Source organism: Xenopus laevis, chromosome 9_10L (assembly GCF_017654675.1).
Source record: "Xenopus laevis strain J_2021 chromosome 9_10L, Xenopus_laevis_v10.1, whole genome shotgun sequence".
Lineage (NCBI taxonomy): Eukaryota > Metazoa > Chordata > Amphibia > Anura > Pipidae > Xenopus > Xenopus laevis.
The window spans coordinates 81,111,786-81,131,743 of record NC_054387.1 but is presented as its reverse complement, the minus strand read 5'-3'; the positions used below and the strand labels follow the sequence as shown (position 1 = coordinate 81,131,743).

The following is a 19,958-nucleotide window of genomic DNA, read 5'->3' as shown; positions in this document are numbered from 1 at the left end:
TATCACTTTTTTTAAATGCAACTATATTTAAAGACTTTCTAAGGTTAGGATTTCTGAATTTGTTATAGTTTAAATAATCTCCAATTTGAAAGCCAGTCAATCGAAAGATGTATTTTCATTTTTCATTTTTTTTCTTAATCCTTTTATGTCACATAAAAAAAGATTACAAAGGGGCTTATCACTCTCGTTGACTTCTCAGATCCCTTCATTTCCCTTCATTTGATAGCCACTAATCTATTTTTTTGAAAAAGCAAGATTACATTTCATGACATACAATTGCGAAGATTTAATTCATTCTCAAGGATTTCTGAAACTATAAGTAAAATCCAAGGATGTGGGATTAACTGAGATGGAAGACAAATACCAACTCAATGCATATGAAGCTTATCTGATAAATTGGGTTAAGTGATTGCTACAGGTAGCCACCAGTTTGAGAAATACCTAATGCTTTGTAGGGATGTAGCGAACTGTTCGCCGGCAAACTAGTTCGCGCGAACTTCGACTGTTCGCGTCCGCCGCAAGTTCGCGAACGTCGCGCGACGTTCGCCAATAGGCGTTCGCGTCAAAATCATTCGACCATTCGATCGCTAAAATCGAACGATTGTCGTTCGAATCGAACGATCGAAGCCATTGGATTGAATGAAATCATTCGATCGAATGGCTTCGATCGTTCGATTCGAACGAAAATCGTTCGATCGAACGATTAAAATCCTTCGATCGTTCGAATCGAACGATTTTCGGATGTTCGCGAACTGTTCGCATTTTTTGCCGGTGTTCGCGAACGGCGTTCGCGAACACATACTCGGCAGTTCGCTACATCCCTAATGCTTTGTTGAAAATGTTTTTGGATATTCTGTAAAACTATTATTTATTTAAGGGTAATTAGTCAAAAGGTTTCCTTTACTGAAGCATAACAAGGTACAAAGTGCAAAGCCCCTTGTGCCTTTTTTACCCACAATGCACCACGCTGGTTCTGAGTTATGCCTGGCAGGGACTTGGCATGTCTGTATCATGCATATTGTAAATGGGCAAGACAGTTGCACCAAGGGAAGTATGGAACAGACATGGGATCAGTTTTCTGGAAACTGTTATCCAGAAACCTCAGAATTATGGGAAGGCCATTTTCCATAGACTTAATTTGTATGAATTTTTGAAATTCAATTTTTTTTAAAAATTATTTCCTTTTTCTTTGTAATAATAAAATATTACCTTGTACTTCCTCCCAACTAAGATATAACAAATCCTTATTGCTGGTAAAACAATCTTGTTGTGTTTAATTAATGTTTAGATTATTTTTAGTGGAATAAAGTATGGAAATCCAAATCAAGAAAAGACCTTGGAAAACTGGAAAACCCTAGGTCTCGAGCATTCTGAATAACAGGTCTTATACCTGTATGATAGTGCCACATATTTATTGCTTGCTCAGAGCTGGCATTAAATACCCCCTTCAGCTGTCAGCTTGCTACTAGCAACTGCTCTTTTGTAATTTAGCCCCTGTGTTCATGGGACATATTGGACAGATTGTCTGAAGTAACATATGACCTAATTAAAAGGCTATTGGCGATGTTTACATTTTTATAGCAGTGGAATTGATCAATATTAGTATTAACCAAATTATACCAACACACATTCTAGAGTTATCCATTAAATAGGACTTAACTGTTTAAAAAACAAGAATGTGCCAGTGTATTATGCTCTTTTAAATGGAGAAGGAACGTGCTTTAAACATTTGTGTTTTGGGCTGATTTATTGAAAACGTCTCCAAAAAATCATAGTATTCCTGCCCATGTGTTAAACTTCTACTGCTTTCTTTCCAAGGCTGAACCACTGACCCGTTAGGGAACTGAAACCTTTATTTGCATGTGTGGCTACCCTCTCCTATTGTGCCTCTGGCAGAGACTGTTAGGAAAGTTCTTATTTGATCTGCTACAGTCCCTGTCTATATGTCATTAGAGGGATCAGCATGTTCTAATGGTCCCTGCCAGAAGCGCATAGGAAGGGGATAGCCAATCACAGCCCTGCATTCACACAAGCAAAGTTAAAATCAGTTAGCTTCTTATTGGTTTCTATAAATCAGTCCACAACACCACTACTACTACTCAGCACAGTCTTTCTATGTTTAAAAGAGTACAGTACAATGCACTGGCACATTCTTGTTTTTCACATAATATGCAGTGGTGTAACTATAGAGGAAGCAGACCCCATTGTTGCAGGGGCTCAGGGAGCAGGGGGTCCAGACCATGTGCTTCCTCTATAGTTCTAAAGAATCCCTCCCTACACAGCCACTGGCCTACCTATGAGCAGGGACTCCGGGGAGGGAGGACGCCGGGAGGCATCAGAATGGGCCAATGAGGAGTAGGTGGGTAGGACCCTTCTGAAGACTTTTTTTTGCAGGGGGGTCTGGCGCACACTAGTTACACCACTGATAACATGTCTCCTTTAATAATAATAATAATAATAATAATAATGATAATAATAAGGTGAAGTGTTTCTGTTTGCCTGTTCCATTAACCTAAAAAAATCCAAGACTTCTTTATGGCTTCTGCAAAAGATCCCATGTACAGCAGAAGAACTTAGTCAATAATATTGTCCCTGATGCCTCCAAGGTTCACTTTAGTCATTGCTCCTGTTCTTGTGAGATTGATTCAGTGTCTGTATTTTTATATCATGAATGTCATGTACGGCTCCCTAAATTCAGAACAAGTGCTAAGCTCCCAGTCATGGCTCAATCTTCAGCCTGTAGCAGCCGTCTTTGGCCTCGGGAGGAGCCCTCAGCTACTCAGATGCTGCCAGTTCTTAACTTGAGAGAAGCAAAACAAGCATTCTGAACAAGCAAAGGGGCACATTTGTTACCAAGGTTTAGGACCGAAGGCAACAACAGCTTAAGGAGTAGACGATAAGTGTGGTCAGACGGGCCAGGGTCGGTACAGGCAGAGTTCAGAAAAGTCAGGCAGGCCGGGGTCGGGACAGGCAAAGTTCAGAATAGTCAGGCAGGCGGGGTCGGTGTAGGCAGAGTTTAGAATAGTCAGACAGGCAAAAGGTTGGGATTTGGCAGAATTCAGACAGGCAGGAATACCAGAATACACACAGACAGAAATCGCACCCAGATACTAATCAGATTAGACCTAACAATGGGCAATAAATTTGGGCACAAAGTCCCTTTAAATATTCCAATTTCACGCCAAACGAGCATGATGACGTCACGCGCCCGGCAACCCTGGACGTACGCGATGTTCGCGCCATAGGAGTAACGGCACCTGGAGGAAAAAGATCAACATGGCGGGTGTCCCCACCAGCACCCTAGACCACTAGCGTAACTCATTACAATGAATTTCAGCCATTTCTGATAATCTGTCTACATGTGAGGCAACTGGCAAAAAAAGGGTCTGGTAAAAAGACTAAGAACCAAAAAGAACAGTAGGTCTGGACTGGGATTCAGTAATAAGTATTTATAGTATCGAGCAGACAGAGCTCCAAACAGCCACCTACATGCCCAATATATAAAATATATATAATATATAAAAACTGTATATGGCATCTTACGGCAGCCTATCTGGCATTGCCAGTCCAGGCCCAATGGGAACAAATACCTTTGATAGCAGAAGGCTGATCGAACAGAATACCAAATCATTTTACAGGCTTTATTTTCAGCTTCTCTTTAAAATAAAAGTAAATATCAAGTAAATAATGGCTTATCCAACAAAATGTGCATCTCAGTCCAAAAACAGCTGAAGATCTGTAGGCTGGACGATGTAAAAAGGGAATAAACAATTAAACATTACTCTACTACAATAAAGGGTGTTTATATTCATTGTGATAGCTATGCAACATTGCTGATGAAACACATTTTGTTTATGATGATGAAAATGATCTATGATATTTGCTGTTGTTGGGACCTGGAATATAAAAACATTTACATTCCAGACAAACCGGTTAGGAAATTGCAAAATCCGAACTGATTTATAGCATTTAGGATTAGCGTGCTTATGCAGACAAGAGAGGATACATGAGTTTTGCTTCCTCTCATCCTCCAGGACAATAAAGGTTGGCTTTATGACATAGCCTTAAAATGTTGTACTACTTTACTACTTTGCAGCTAACTGTGTTATTTACACTTGAAAAAGGGTTTTACCCGAAACATGTAGTGTGTTGCACTGCATAATAAAAACACATGCAGTTTGAAATTACTGCTTTGAAGCTGTTTATTCCATCAATTCTGACTATATCGTATATTATTTAGGAAATATGTTACTTTTTATAACATGAATGGATATAAACTAATCAAATTGATGAAACAACTGATTTTGTGTTGAAAACAGAGGAAGAGCACAAACATGATGAAGACAGTACGAACAGGTCACTGGTCATGACAGAATCTAGAGCAAACAGACATCATTCTATGTAATTGTGAATATGTATTTTGTTTCCAATGTTTCCTAAAAAAAATATTTTTCATGAAAATATAAGCAAAAAGTTACAGTGTACAACATAAATTCTCGACAGTTCAGCACAGCAAATAAAACAGACCTGCTGTCTATCAATGTATTTTTTTTATGAATATTCATGTAAATCTGCAACTTTATAAAAGCATCCAGTTAGAATTTTTGCAACTGAGCATAAAATGCTTTGGGAACACTGTCATTTATAGTCCCTACGGATCTATAAATGCACATTTCCTAGGGAAGATATGGTAGGGTATTTTAACTGCGTGAATCAGTAATGAGATATTTTCAGAAACAATCTTCTAGTGACAATCTGAAATAGGTATAAATGCCTAATATCTAAAAAGATAGCAAGTGTTTATGGCTTGTTACATGGTGTAGATGAAAAATAGACATACTTCCATGCAGCCTTCCCTAAGCCAAGTTGATCCAGCTGAAGGCAAACAATCTGCACCCCCCCCCCCCCCCAGCAGCCCAGCTGACAATTCAATCCCACAGTGGTTAAAGGAAAATAAAAACTCCCTTATCTCTAAATGGCAACCAGTTTACTCCCTAGGTCAATCATCACAGTGGTTTTAAACTAGGGTAATACCATATATATGGTAGATCATAATACGTCTTCTTCCTTAAAATAACCTTGGAAGGTCTCCATAAATGCTCTTAAATACAAGAACCTGTTAAATGATTAAATCCTTTGCTACCATCTGATGGAATTTAATGCGTACTGCTGGCACTAATATCATGCAGATACACACATGTACATGTATCTTCATAATTCCAGTTGGTCACAGGATGCATCAAGCTTAATATATTTCAGAAAGATTTGTAATCGTTTTGGTATCATCCTCCCATGGTATAGATTAAATACAACATATATGTAAAATAATAGAAATGTCATTAAAGGGATACTGTCATAGGAAAAAAAACATTATTTTCAAAACTCATCAGTTACTAGTGCTGCTCCAGCAGAATTCTGCACTGAAATCCATTTCTCAAAAGAGCAAACAGATTTTTTAATATTTAATTTTGAAATCTGACATGGGGCTAGACATATTGTCAGTTTCCCAGGTGGCCTGATTTGTGCTCTGATAAACTTCACTCTTTACTGCTGTACTGCAATTCGGAGTGATATCTCCCCCCTCCCTTCTCCCCCAGCAGCCTAACAACAGAACAATAGGAAGGTAAGCAGATAGAAGCTCCCTAACACAAGATAACAGCTGCCTGGCAGATCTAAGAACAGCACTCAATAATAAAATCCAGGTACCACTGTGACACATTCAGTTACTTTGAGTAGGAGAAACAACAGCCTGCCAGAAAGCAGTTCCATACTAAAGTACTGACTCTTTCTGAAAGCACATGACCAGGCAAAATGACCTATATTACAAAAAAAAAATACAGTTGCTGGTTCAGGAATTAAATTTTATATTTTAGAGTGAATTATTTGCAGTGTTAACAGAGTAATTTAGAAATAAAAACGACATCATAAAAATCATGACAGAATTCCTTTAAATATCACACACACATGCACACATAAATACACATACTGTAGATGCAAATCCATACATTCATGTACACAAAGGCTTCTATATATGGATATATGTGATGTTATTCATATGGCAGAACACAGCAGTGAACTATAAGGACCTTGGCATAATAGGTTGTTGATAAGATTATGTGTGCAGGGTTATATGCATCTAGAAAATACTCTTAAAACACTATTAGCGGAAGAGTCCTTGGTGAATGAGGGACCTTGTGCAATAGGATTTAAGGGGGATTTTAATGTCATTATAAATCAGAAGATATTAAAAGAAAATGAATACTACTAGGTTTGTATTAGATGCATCATTTTATAGAGTAGTGGTATAACAGACCCATGCCTGAATCATTTATAACTATTGTTGAAGATTGGTTTTCTCTTTCCCTTCCCCTGTAAACTTCAATCAGTGTTGTAGTCCAGACTATTTGATTAATTTCTTGGTAAGATGTTCATAGTAATGCATTATCACATAGCATATTTGTTTATGCATTATGTACATGAAACTTTGTTTACTGGGTGTATTATACTGTAAAATTTGTCTGGACTAAACCATTGGTTGGATATCATGTTAAACATGTGTAGTTTTGGGCACCCATCTAGAAAAAGGGATATATAGTAAAAAAAATTAGGAAAATTCAGAGTTTGCTTTCATATAATTATGATTTACTGAACAGCACTTATTGATCCACTGAGCATTATGGATGCCATCTTGGAGCCAGGAAGCAGTTTTTGAGTTTTGTTTGCCTTCCCCTTGTAATGTGTTTCGGAATGAATGAACCTTATAGACTTTGGTCTTTTAGCATGGTAGCACAGTGGTTGAATTTGTAAATTCCCCTGTGTTTGTTTGGTTTTTCCTTCTATACTATGGTTTCTTCCAATACCTCAGAAACATACAGGGAGTTTAAATGGTTCCTGATAAAATGTATTGCAGTGTGTATGTGTATGCATTCTGCCTCTGCATTACAGCTTTTAAATGGGGTTCAATCATCCCGGCAGCAAAAGATGATCGCTCTGTGAGTCTACAATTTTATTGTTATTGCTACTTTTTATTACTAATCTTTCTATGCAAAAAAGATCATTCATATTCATATATTAATATTCATATATGAATATTCATATTCCCATCTCTGGTTCAAACCACTGCCTGTTTGCTAGGATAATTTGGACCCTACCAACCCGAAACTGGAGAATTGCTGGACAAAAAGCTAAATCGCTGAAAACCATAAAGCATGATCAGCCAACAAGCTGAATGGACCGATATCACACAAGGACCATGCAGTCTCATTGATCAGAACAGTGGGAAGTAAAGAGCTGCATGTCATGGATCAGGTATGGATCTAGGTATTTTTTTTTTACAAAAAAAATGTAGCCAGTGCAGACTTAAAACTACAAATATTTTGTTTGTAATGTTTGCATCTTTATATTCCTTTGTAACTTCATTACATTCCACTATATGTCTCATTGGCCAATCTTTTTCAATCTAATGGCGTACAGCAACTGGAAACCATTTGATTCCCATATGTGATGCTCAGGGAGCACTGAACTGGTTCTAATAGTGCTGTCTGTTTAATGTCTAACACTTAGAAGCGTGAAATGACCAGGCATTTAATGAAAGAGAAATAAGATGTTGGCATTATCGGTGCAGAATTTAATAATGGCACAGACTCATTTAGTTTCATTTATCTTGAACTAAGAGAATTTCTCTTTTTCACTGTATGCCCAAAAGGGCTTAGAGGACATGTGATGTATATGTTGCAGCTTCTCCTATTATTTCTAGTTTAACTGCCATTTACCTAGTGTGTGAGGTTGCAAAGATGAATGCAGAAGCAGATGATACATATTACTCTAAATACAACCTGTTCACTGCTTTTTTTCTCTCCGTCTCAAGGTTTTTGATTTCTTCGCACTAAATCTGTCAACTGTTTTGATCTTGTACATAAAAAGGGGGGAGGGTGACTTTTCGTTAACCTAGGTGTCAGCGATGTGATTTTTTTGGTTTATGTTTTTTTTCCCTTTTCTCTCAGTTTTCTTATTTCTGTACCACAAATCTGTCTCTCACAGAGAGCTTAAGTAATTTTCCTTTATTCTACATGATAATGGATCCTAGGGTATTACAAAGTGCTATTATGCTTCACTGAAAATAACAATGAACTGCATGTGGGAAGAGCTGGAGTGCTTGTATTCTCCGCATATTACATGTAGTTGCTCTACTTCTTAGGGGAAAAAAATGACTTTAAATTGCTGAATGCAAAACAAGACAAAACAGCTGGCTTAATTATCACTCTGACAGCCGTTCTGGCAAATGCTGCCTTCATCTCTTTAACCCGTGAGCTTTTCATAAACTGAGTGCTTCTTTTTCCTGTTAATCTATGTACATACATTGATCTGGTGGGAAATGGACTAAGGAATGCTTTTCCCTGGTGATTGTTATCATGAATGCTACATAGTTACCTTAGGACCGGCACAATGGAATCTACAGCTTCCGAATCTGAGGACCCAGAATATTCCTCTTCAAATTTGAAAACAAGGGAGTCAAATGACAAGATGGTCCAGCGCTTGCAAGGAATGTGAGTACCTGTATTGTTTTTTTCCTATTATTTTTTAAGGTGGGGTCTGTTTGATAGAATGTTGTACTGATAATAAAGTACAGTTTGAGAACTGAGGCATCAGAGCTTTTTTCAGAATAAAATGTTATTATGCAGGGAAACTGCAAGAACATTAAAGTTGGAAAGATGTTAGGACATTTGTTGCTGTTGCTATCCCTATTCTGCAGTCAAAAGGTGCAGTGGCAGTGACTACCCTAAGTACAAACTATATCTTATATGTTTTTTTCCTAATTGCAAACCACTATTGGGAGAATAATCTCAATGAGAAATCAAATACAGGTGAGAGACGTGTTATCCAGAATGCTCAGGACCTGGGGTCTTCCAGATAAGGGACCTTTCTGTAATTTGGATCTAAATACTTTATGTCTACTAAAATATAATTTAAACATTAAATAAGCCCAATAATGATTAATTATATCTCCAATAATGATTAATAATATCTTAGTTAGGATCAAGTACACTGTATTTTTTAAAATTATTTAAGAGAAAGTCATCTAAAAATCTATTTGTTTAAAACAGAGATGGCATTCCCATAATTCAGAAAATTCTGGATAACAGGTTTCCAGATAACTGGTCCTATACCTGTATTCACATCCAAATCTTTTTCATATGTTAAAATTGACTTTGGTACACTAATGTATTGTTGCCAATACCTTTTGTAAACCTTTTTTTTTTAATTTTCGTGCCTTGAAAATTTATTTAGATTTCTTTTAGAAAAAAATTGTGTGTCTTTTGCGATTTACAATCTTTTTTTCATCTGCTTGAAGAAAACATGCTTTTGTATTGCTTAAATGGTGTGAAGAAATGCGCTCATGTTTCCATGGAGAAGTTCATAGTTGTTACATAATTGTGTTCTTTTTCTAGACCTGGTAGGGTTCCTAAAGCACTGGAAATTAAAGCATGGGGGCTGAATCTGAAATATTCATGGTCATTTTGTGCCAAGTAAAATCATACAAAGGAAGAAAGTGTTTTTCTTTTGTTTTCGATGTAGGCTTGACAAGTTGAAGTCTGGGTTGTAATCTACTAAAGCTGACATACAACAAAATATTTCTACATCCTAAGTTAAGTCATAGGTATTGACCATGATAAAACTGATTCCAACCTTTTTGGCTAAAGTGGTTTATTTACAGGTATATTTCTACTGGTAGAGAAATTACCAAAATTACCCCATGCCACTGGCCAATGCCATAGACTTTAATGGAAATGCCATTCAAACTTTACTTTGTAGAGGCAGATTTCAACCAAAAAAGCATAATCTGCCTGAACACAGATTTAATGTCAACAAGTCATTCAAGTCAATGGCACACTCTGTTCTGGGCATTTATCTGCTGGTAAACAAAATGAATGGTGCTCCATTAGTGTTCAATAAGTCCAGTAAATTAGATATTACTTCTGTTGGGGATAGACTACAGTGGTCAGGGAGGAGCTATTGCAGAGAAACTGTTCTAGAAATGCCCAAGAATAGGCTCAACAAGCAATGGGTACCCTGATGTGGTGGGTGGACTTTATATTTTGTTTATATATAAATATGTAAATGAATTATAGTTTGTGCTGCTTATTAACAGTTGATTATTTCAGATTTAGATATTGCCCAAATTCACAGTCCCTGCTTGCAATATGCATTGGGTATTACCAATTAAGAGGGTTATTAGATCTCAGTGCCGCGATTGAGACTTAACATCCAATAGAATAGAAAGGTGTTTCTAAATGGATTCTGTTGAACTGAAATATCTGCCTGCGTTGGTGAATTTATCAATTCATAAAAAATTCTTTTGTTAATTAGGAAAATGTACCTGGTCACCTTGTAGGAATATTGGGTGCCTCCTTAAAAGTTAAAGTAAACCATGTCTGTTTGTGGTCTCTCATGCTCTTTCCCCAGTCCATGTTTGGATATTCTTCACACAACATACAATCTTTAAATACACTAGACTATGGAGGTCATTTACTAAGTGCAGGGCATGGTGTAAAGTGTAAAAAGTTGGCACAATCTGACATGTATTTTGCACTTTGCTCCTTTCCTGCACTACATTGTATTTTTGTCTCTAACTCCAATACGGAGTGTAGAAACCTGCATTTTCCACCATGAATACAGTGCTGCCTGTGTTTGGCAGCAAGGTATTCATAAGGTTCACAAGTTAAGGAGCACCAGTGGCCACAGGCCACAATGGAGCCCTGTACTTACAGTCTGCTGTATGGCAGTACTCTGCACCTAGCACTGAATTTCAAGGAGCAGACTACAGATAGACCCCAGACAAAAAGTGTTTTTCAAATGAGCACAAAGCCTATGATCTAACACTTGCATCTGGGTTTATAGTAGATGGGCCCATATATGTGTTATGTACTAGTTCTGTTTCATGGATTCTAGCAATGTACTAAGGCAACATTTCATAATGTGCAAACAATTACTGTGTGGTTATTCGTATAAAAATATTCTTAGAATTTGGTAATAAGGGAGGGCCAGTTTTCTCCTATTTAAAAGATATTACTGCTTATGTATTTATGTATTTTGCCACTGTCCCCTGTGTTATAGCTAGGAACCAGGCCAATACTAAGCCAACCTAGTTTTTAAAGAAGATCAAGTGGAGGCTAACTTTCATACCATCACTTTCAGCCTAGACAATTCTGTAATTATACAAGTCTGAGCTCAGTCAGTCTCCAATAGTGAAGTACAGCAGGTTCAGGGCCCTTGAGAAGCACACTGAAATACTACATGAAAGAACCCAGAACCCTTGTGTAGTTTGCAGTTGTCTCCTGTTTGCTTCATTGGTTCTGATTACTACTCTGTCCAATTTATGTGTTCCATGTGTGTCCCTGCAGTCTTCTGTGTGGTTGGATCTGATCACTGCTATCTTTTGCAAGAAAGTAGCAGGGGGCAGGTACCAAGGGTTGCAGGGGCCAGTTTCATATTACTAATTTTTTGTTCAACAAGTTTAAACCACGAAGGTATTGCGCCAACGCGTTCCATACTTTTATTGAATCCTCAATATTTAAATGTTAAAATACATTTCTGCTTTGTAATTAGCAGTAACAGCAATTGTCAAAATCTGAAGAAACTGTTTTCCAGAGCTATTCTGAACCAGCGAAGCCATGATTTGCTGAACAGAAACCACATTACATGCCCATTCTGTAGACAGGGTATACTTCACGCTCCAATACACAGGTTTCAAGGGGGTCATACATCATAAATACTCTTCATAGTTTTCATAATGCCCAGTTATTTAATCAGGAGATGGTCTGACAGAGGACACTTGACTCTTTATAGCATGTGCGTAACCATGGCAATACATTCAATGGAAAATTTACTCTTACTGAATCGAAACAAATTATTTCCTAAATTGAGATTTTAGTTGAGTTATATTTCCTGGCAATTCATTGCCATGGTGACAAACGTATGATAAATGACTGTGCATGCTTTGGATGACTTATCTTTTGTCAAATACCCAGTATAGGCGCAATGCATACCTTGGCCTATGATTGTCCAATTTGGCGATTGAAACCCAATTCATTTAACACCATAGCTGTTTGAAGTGAAGAATAATCATTCACTGTGTAGTTTCTTTCCTTTGGATTTTGCTTTGTATAAAATGCTAAGGTGAAGTGATCATTAATAAGGGCTATTTACTGACACACTGGATACAAAAGTGCAGCCCTTAGTGCTCATTAAAAAGGCACTGTTGTCCATGGTTTGGCTGTGCTCTGCACCTCATATCAAATCTAGAGAGCTGCTCCGGTGGCTGCAAGGCATCTTTTTCCTTAACACCAGTGCTCCCTAACTTGTGCGTCTCAATGACATGTAAGTTGGTGATGGTAAAGGTGATGCCTATGCTCCCCCCCTCACCCACCTTTGTGAATTTAAGGGATGCACTCCAGTCTCTGTGTTTTAAAATGGAGTGCAGAGACTACAACAATTTATCTTCTTGTAGGGCACAAAGTGCAAAAAAACAGCATATTAATTCACGTTTTTTGCACTTTGCCCAACAGGCAATAAATGACCCCTAATATCTGAAAATATAAACAAGAAGAGGGTGCAAAATAAGGCCACAATCTGGCATTTTTTATCCAGAGTAAGGTGCAGAGCATCAATAGACCTCAGACACAAGTTATTTGAATGAGCACTAAGAGGTATGATTTTGCTCCCCTCGGTTCTCATTCAAATGAGAGTGTGTCAGTGGTCTCTGTAAATGACCCCAAAGACTTTAGAATTGTATAACTGATGGGACAAAGCACAATAACAAAGGAATGTTCAGAAACCACAAAAAAGGTGTGTGCGTGTGTATGAATATTTGTATTTCTTTCATATCAAATACACTTGTGGGATCTGTTATCCAGAAACCCATCTTTACAAAGCTCCAAATTACTGGAAGACCATCTCCCTAAGTCAATTTCAAGAAAATCATTTAAATGTTTAAAAATTATTTAGTTTTACCCTGTAATTATAAAACAGTACCTTATACTTGATTCTAACTAAATTGTATGAATACATATTGGTGTCAAATCAATTGTTTTGGGTTAATGTAATGTTTAAATGATTATTATCAGACATTAAGGGGGTTATTTATCAAAGTTGAGTTTTTTATACCTTGAATGAACTCACAACTCGAATGATTCTTATTTAAGAAAAAACTTGAATTGAAAAAACTTGATTCGGCATGTTGGAGTTGCAAACGTTTTCGGTAAAAAAAACTTGAATCACTTGAATTGAAAATAAATAAAAACCTCAAACATCATGAAGGCTATTAACATCTTGAAATGGTTCAAGGGGCCTCTGCCATTGACTTCTACAGGTTTTAGATGGTATATTTTCAGATTCAAGCTATTTCCTGGGTCAGGGTATAATAAATCTCGAAAAATTCAAGTTTTATAAAAAAGAAACTTGAAAAATTCCCCTGAAATTCCCCAGAAAACTTGAATTTTCGTGGAAAACAGAACTCGAACCTTAATAAATAACCCCCAAAATGTGATGATCCAAATTACAGAACGACCCCTTATTTGGAAAACCCCATGTCCCAGGCATTCCAGATAACAGATCCCATACCTGTATATGGGTTTCCTAATTATATGTGTATGTATGTATGTAAATATAAATATATAGGGCCAGATTTGGAAACAGCTGTTACTCCCCTTATGTAGATTATCTGCAAGGAAAGACATGATTGTTTATAACTGTAAATAGCAAGAGAGGCTTACACCTACATTAAGTCTACTTGGGAGCACTGTATCTAGTTTCTAAATCTGTGTAAAATTTGTGAACGTCACAATCCCCTGTTTTATATCAACTGTAAAAGCTGTCAGCGCATTCTGATGTTCAATGTCTGCAAGAAAGCGGCCTACTAAAAGCTTTTCTTTTTCCCCCTTTCATTTACTTTTTCATTTGCTTTTGTTTACTTCTCTTCCTTCCTTTAAACAGGACATGGTACTCTTGTATGCTTGTCTAATCTGAAATAAAATGTCCATATTCAATCTTTGGGGGATCAGGGCTTGGACATACTAATTACTTGGTTGCCTGAAAGGTTTTCATTTCCCCTTTCTTGACCCACTAAAGCCCAATGGCATGCTTAATGGCAAGGGATGGATCCCACAGTTACACAATCTTGAAAGTCAGTTAATTCCTACTCCAATGAATGAAAACCACTGTTCCACAAAAACATGTTTGCTTAACTGTCCAAAGAGTAGGGGTCTTGGGACCCTGGTAGAACCAGAAGGCATGGAGTACCAGCAAACCATATATTATCATATATAAGTAGCGCAGGATATAAATTAAGGTGTCTGTACAATGTTATATCTATGCCTATTTATGTACAGGTAAAGGACATGTTAACCAGAATACTCAGGACCTGGGGTTTTCCAGATAATGGATTGTAACGTAATTTGGATCTCCATTTCTTAAATCTACTAGAAAATCATTTAAACATTAAATAAAACCGATAGGCTGTTTTTGCTTCCAATGAACATTACTTATATCTTTGTTTGGCTCAAGTACAAAGTACTGTTTTTTGGATTATCTATCTATCCATCCATTATTTATCTATCTGTCTATCTATCTATCTATCTATCCATCCATTATTTATCTATCTATCTATCTATCTATCTATCTATCTATCTATCTATCTATCCATCCATTATTTATCTATCTGTCTATCTATCTATCTATCTATCTATCCATCCATTATTTATCTGTCTATCTATCTATCTATCTATCTATCTATCCATCCATTATTTATCTATCTGTCTATCTATCTATCTATCTATCCATCCATTATTTATCTATCTATCTATCCATCCATTATCTATCTATCTATCTATCTATCCATCCATTATCTATCTATCTATCTATCTATCTATCTATCTATCTATCTATCTATCTATCTATCTATCTATCTATCCATCCATTATTTATCTATCTATCTATCTATCCATCCATTATCTATCTATCTATCTATCCATCCATTATCTATCTATCTATCTATCTATCTATCTATCTATCTATCTATCTATCTATCTATCTATCTATCTATCTATCTATCTATCTATCTATCTACAGTATCTATCTATCAATCTGTCTGTCTGTCTGTCTGTCTGTCTATCCATCCATTATTCATCTGTCTATCTATCTATCTATCTATCTGTCTGTCTGTCTGTCTGTCTGTCTGTCTGTCTGTCTGTCTGTCTGTCTGTCTGTCTATCTATCCATCCATTATCTATCTATCTATCTATCCATCCATCTATCTATCTATCTATATCCATCCATTATCTATCTATCTATCCATCCATCTATCTATCTATCTATCTATCTATCTATCTATCTATCTATCTATCTATCTATCTATCTGCTAACTAGATGACGAACAATTAAAGGTAGGAACCAGTTCTTTATTACAAAGCCCAATTAATTAATGAGAAACACAATCACCATAAAAACAGCTTGCCTACCAGCTTGTACCAGATTTAGATATGTTCTGTATATGCCAATAAAACGTTTTACTGTATTTACTGTATTTACATTCATAATCTATCCATCCATTATCTATCTATCATCTATCTATCTATCTATCTATCTATCTATCTATCTATCTATCTATCTATCTATCTATCTATCTATCTATCTATCTATCTATCTATCTATCTATCTATCTACAGTATCTATCTATCTGTCTGTCTGTCTGTCTGTCTGTCTGTCCATCCATTATTCATCTGTCTATCTATCTATCTATCTATCTATCTATCTATCTATCTATCTATCCATCCATTATCTGTCTGTCTGTCTGTCTATCTATCTATCTATCTATCCATCCATTATCTATCTATCTATCTATCTATCTATCTATCTATCTATCTATCTATCTATCTGCTAACTAGATGACGAACAATTAAAGGTAGGAACCAGTTCTTTATTACAAAGCCCAATTAATTAATGAGAAACACAATCACCATAAAAACAGCTTGCCTACCAGCTTGTACCAGATTTAGATATGTTCTGTATATGCCAATAAAACATTTTACTGTATTTACATTCATAATTACATTACTTAGTGAACAGAAGAATACAACCCACATAGAAATCAACAAAACTTGTCACTTACATTATTAATTTATATATACAGTATCGTCAATGACCAGATAGAAAACTAAGGTCTGTGTAAAATATTTTACACCTACAAAAGTGTCAACTGTTGTGCAAAATCAACAATTACTTGAATTGTAACACTTCATTTAAAAATAATGCCAATCAGTTTAGAAATCATTCATTACAAAGGTATTTATAAATGTGTGTTTTTACATTAGAACCAAGCTAACATATAAAATGGCACCATTATTTTATTTCTAAATATGCCCTTAATTGTGAGCCTAGCAATAAAGTAGGGATGCACCGAATCCACTATTTTGGATTCGGCCAAACCCCAGAATCCTTTGCGAAAGATTGGTCCGAATACCGAAATCCGAATCCTAATTTGCATATGCAAGGGGAAAACATTTTTACTTCCTTGTTTTGTGACAAAAAGTCACGCGATTTCCCTCCCCATCCCTAATTTGCATTACGCCGATCTGTACTTGCCTCAAGCAAAGCAATTTCTCAGAGCAGATTGCTGATAGCATAATATAATTGTGGTTGTCTGGGACCTGAGGAAACCCAGTTAGATAATAAAAAGTAAAAGTAGGTAATTACAGACATTTATGTACCTGACATACTGCACAAAGACTTTATTGTCGATCATATGCACCACATTTTAGCTGTTATATATTTTAGGCATAAATACATGAAATGTTGGAATCTGGCTCTGTTTGCTTTTCACATAACTGCTGAAAATTACTACACAACTAATTAAGCTGGTTCTCAGGGTTACAGAAATACCACATATGGGAGCACTCTCTGGAGATTTGACCATGAAAAGGCTAATATTGGAGAGACCAAACAGGAAATTGTCTGTCATCAGTTTACTGGGTGTGTATCATAATTGTGATAACTGGGGAAGCCAATAGTGCTAATAGGAACCAAACAGAATGCATTTCTGACTATGCACTGACCTTTCCAGTAGCCAGTAGTGAATTTTCCTACATTTTTATATACAGGTATAGGATGTATAATTTGTAATGCTTAGGACCTGGGGCTTCTGTATAAGGGATCTTTCCCTAAATTGGATCGCCATACCTTAAATCTACTAAAACTTAATTTGAGCATAAAATAAACCCAATAGGTTTGTTTTGGCACCGATCGGCGATATGGATTCATTCAGCTTAGTTACCATCAAATACAAGTTATTTGTTTTATTATTACAGATTAAAAGGGAGTAATTTTTAAAAACAAGATTTATATGGAGGCAGCCTTCCTGTAATTCAGATCCTTGAGGGTTTTTGGCTGGATGATTAATGATGTTGATGTGCACTGTCTGCCACCGCTAATGAGGATTTACATAACATCACAACTTAATTTGGGGTAAAGAACCAGCCAAAGCAAAGAGCCTCAGTCCCAGCATAATTTAATATACTAGCCACCAATAAGACATTTCATCTGTTGTCCACATATAATGTATATCATCCATTTCATCAGTTTTTGACCAACACTAAGGGGCATATTTGTGGTGTTTATACAAATGGCCTGTAGATGTCACTGTGCTCAAGACTTATACTGTGCATACTTTCTATACAGCTTGTGGTGTTAGAGTTGCTTACTGTTGTGTAATGCCTGCATGTGTCTGCTAATAAAGCACTGTTATACTCTACTCATCCTCGGCTACCAAAATATAACAATATTTATCAAGGGTCGAATTTCAAATTGAAAAATGTCAAAATTCAAATTCAAAAAGGCCAACTGAAATTAAGTTGTTTTTTTTTGGTCAAATAGGTCCGTTTTCGATTAAATAGGTCCGTATCCAGTTCTACCATATGTTAAACTTCATTGGACAATATACCCTGTAGACCATATATGCCTTTAACTCAAGATAGGAAAGTAATAACTTTCTAGATACTTGGGGATTAATGATACAGTTTTGAGTTCCCCTATCAACATCCTGTGGTTACAGCTGAGAGAGACAGCAGAAAGAAGCAAAAAGAATTCCGCTAACTATAGATTATAATAACCGTTCATCAAACCATTCCCGATTCTGTTTTACAAATTCATCATAGCGGTTTAAAGAGATCTTCCGCAAATCAGCCCACGTAATAATTAATTGCAAGCAGGTGCACATTGACTTGATAAATGACTTCCATTCACAAGATTCTGTTATGACACGGCTTGTGTGCATTCAGGTAATTTGTGTCAATGTGGATAATGTATCAGAGATACTTTACACATTCAGTATCACTTATCTAAACGTTGTCAAGATATACTATTAATACTCTATAATTTCTACAATACGGCACAGGTGGGGGATTGGTGGCTTGGCATGCACTTCCATACCGTGTGTCTGCTCACTTGTTAAAGCAATACCATGCTCTACAACAGAAGGGTTAGTAAACACATTTTTTTTCCAGGGGGCATATACCCAACATATATCATACTGAGAAGTGTTGATGGTCCATAAGTACATTAACCCCACATCCCTCACTGTTGCTGGTCCATCAGTATACTTGCCCCACTCTGAAGAAGTTATGTCATTTTATATTTATTGGAATGTTCAATGCCTTATGCATTATTTGCTGTGTTGAAATGTATAAGGTGTATTCATTTTACCATGGGAAAACCATGGAAAAGTTCACATGTTCACCACTAATAGTATTTTTGGATTTGTCAAATGTGCACCAGATGGAGCACTGTAGGTTTTGACTATACACAACTCTTTGGTGGTTTTCTGAGAGTATTCAAGAACAAGGAAAATATTGCACTGTGAAGCTTCTCCAATGTTGCCCTGAGCCGGTGCAATTTCCAGTTAACAGGAGCACCAGTCTGGGATCTTTGGTAAGCTATTATAATATATGGGGGTGCCTTTCCTTCCTTCTTTAAGTTAAAGAGGTGGATATATGTCCCCTTTAAACTGAAACATCCCTGGTACTGTTTTATATACCCATATAAAAAATTCGAATTAGTATACTGCGTATTGGTATAAAATGTTTTTTGTTAATTTTTTGGCACTAATCTGTTCTATGGTCCTCAAAATAAGAATCCCTGACAATCAAAGCGGCACATCACTGTAGACATCTGTGCTTTGCATCCTCAGATCTTTAGTTCCATGATAAAAACCCACATGCATACCCATTGCAACTGTGTTGCAGCTGTAGGTTTTGGTGCTAACAAGTGGGTTATAACCTGGGTTATAACTTCCAACATCCAGGGAAACATGATGGGCAGATCCAAATCCACATGTAATGTGAGTTATATTTCACTTTCAAATTATGATGGAGAACCTCTGCAATGCTTTTGTTCCCAGGATGACTGGCCTGGCATTATCATGTAAGAACCACACACACACACTTTATTCTGGATGGAAAGGGTCTAAGTACATATATTAGTGTCTGGAACTAATAAACAAGATTAGACTCTGTATGCAATCTTAAAGTGGGAATGTATATTCCAATTCTCTTTTCATAAGATGATTGATATCTGATGCAAATTGCAGTTGGTAAATATTTTTAACATTTTGCCTTTATTCACTTGCAGAAGTCTATGACAACCTGTAACCATAAAAAAAAAAAAAAAAATTGTAGTAAACGTAACAGTGTTTCATTTTGAAGTAGAATGTTATTATTGTTTTATTCCTTATTATTATATTAAGGACCATCTTCTAATCACCTTCCAGTCTGTCCTTCACACAACTGCCTGGCTGTTAGGTTAAAAAGAACACTAGCCCACAGACAGCAGTTTAGTAAAATAGAGGCTGTAAATCAAACACACACCAAAAAAAACTTTATCCAGATTTTATTAGATATTAGATGTGCAGC

At 36.4% G+C, this 19,958-nt stretch overlaps 1 protein-coding gene across 1 annotated transcript in view; it reads left to right on the top strand.

Annotated features, from left to right (window-relative positions):
- Positions 1-7,138: 7,138 nt before the first annotated feature.
- pde1a.L (phosphodiesterase 1A L homeolog) overlaps positions 7,139-19,958 on the top strand; it is a 120,557-nt gene continuing 107,737 nt past the window's right edge. The window contains exons 1-2 of the mRNA XM_018236013.2: positions 7,139-7,308; positions 8,427-8,546. Of these exons, the coding sequence (XP_018091502.1) occupies positions 7,295-7,308; positions 8,427-8,546 (134 nt within the window). The 5' untranslated portion in view covers positions 7,139-7,294. The remainder of the gene's footprint in view (positions 7,309-8,426; positions 8,547-19,958) is intronic.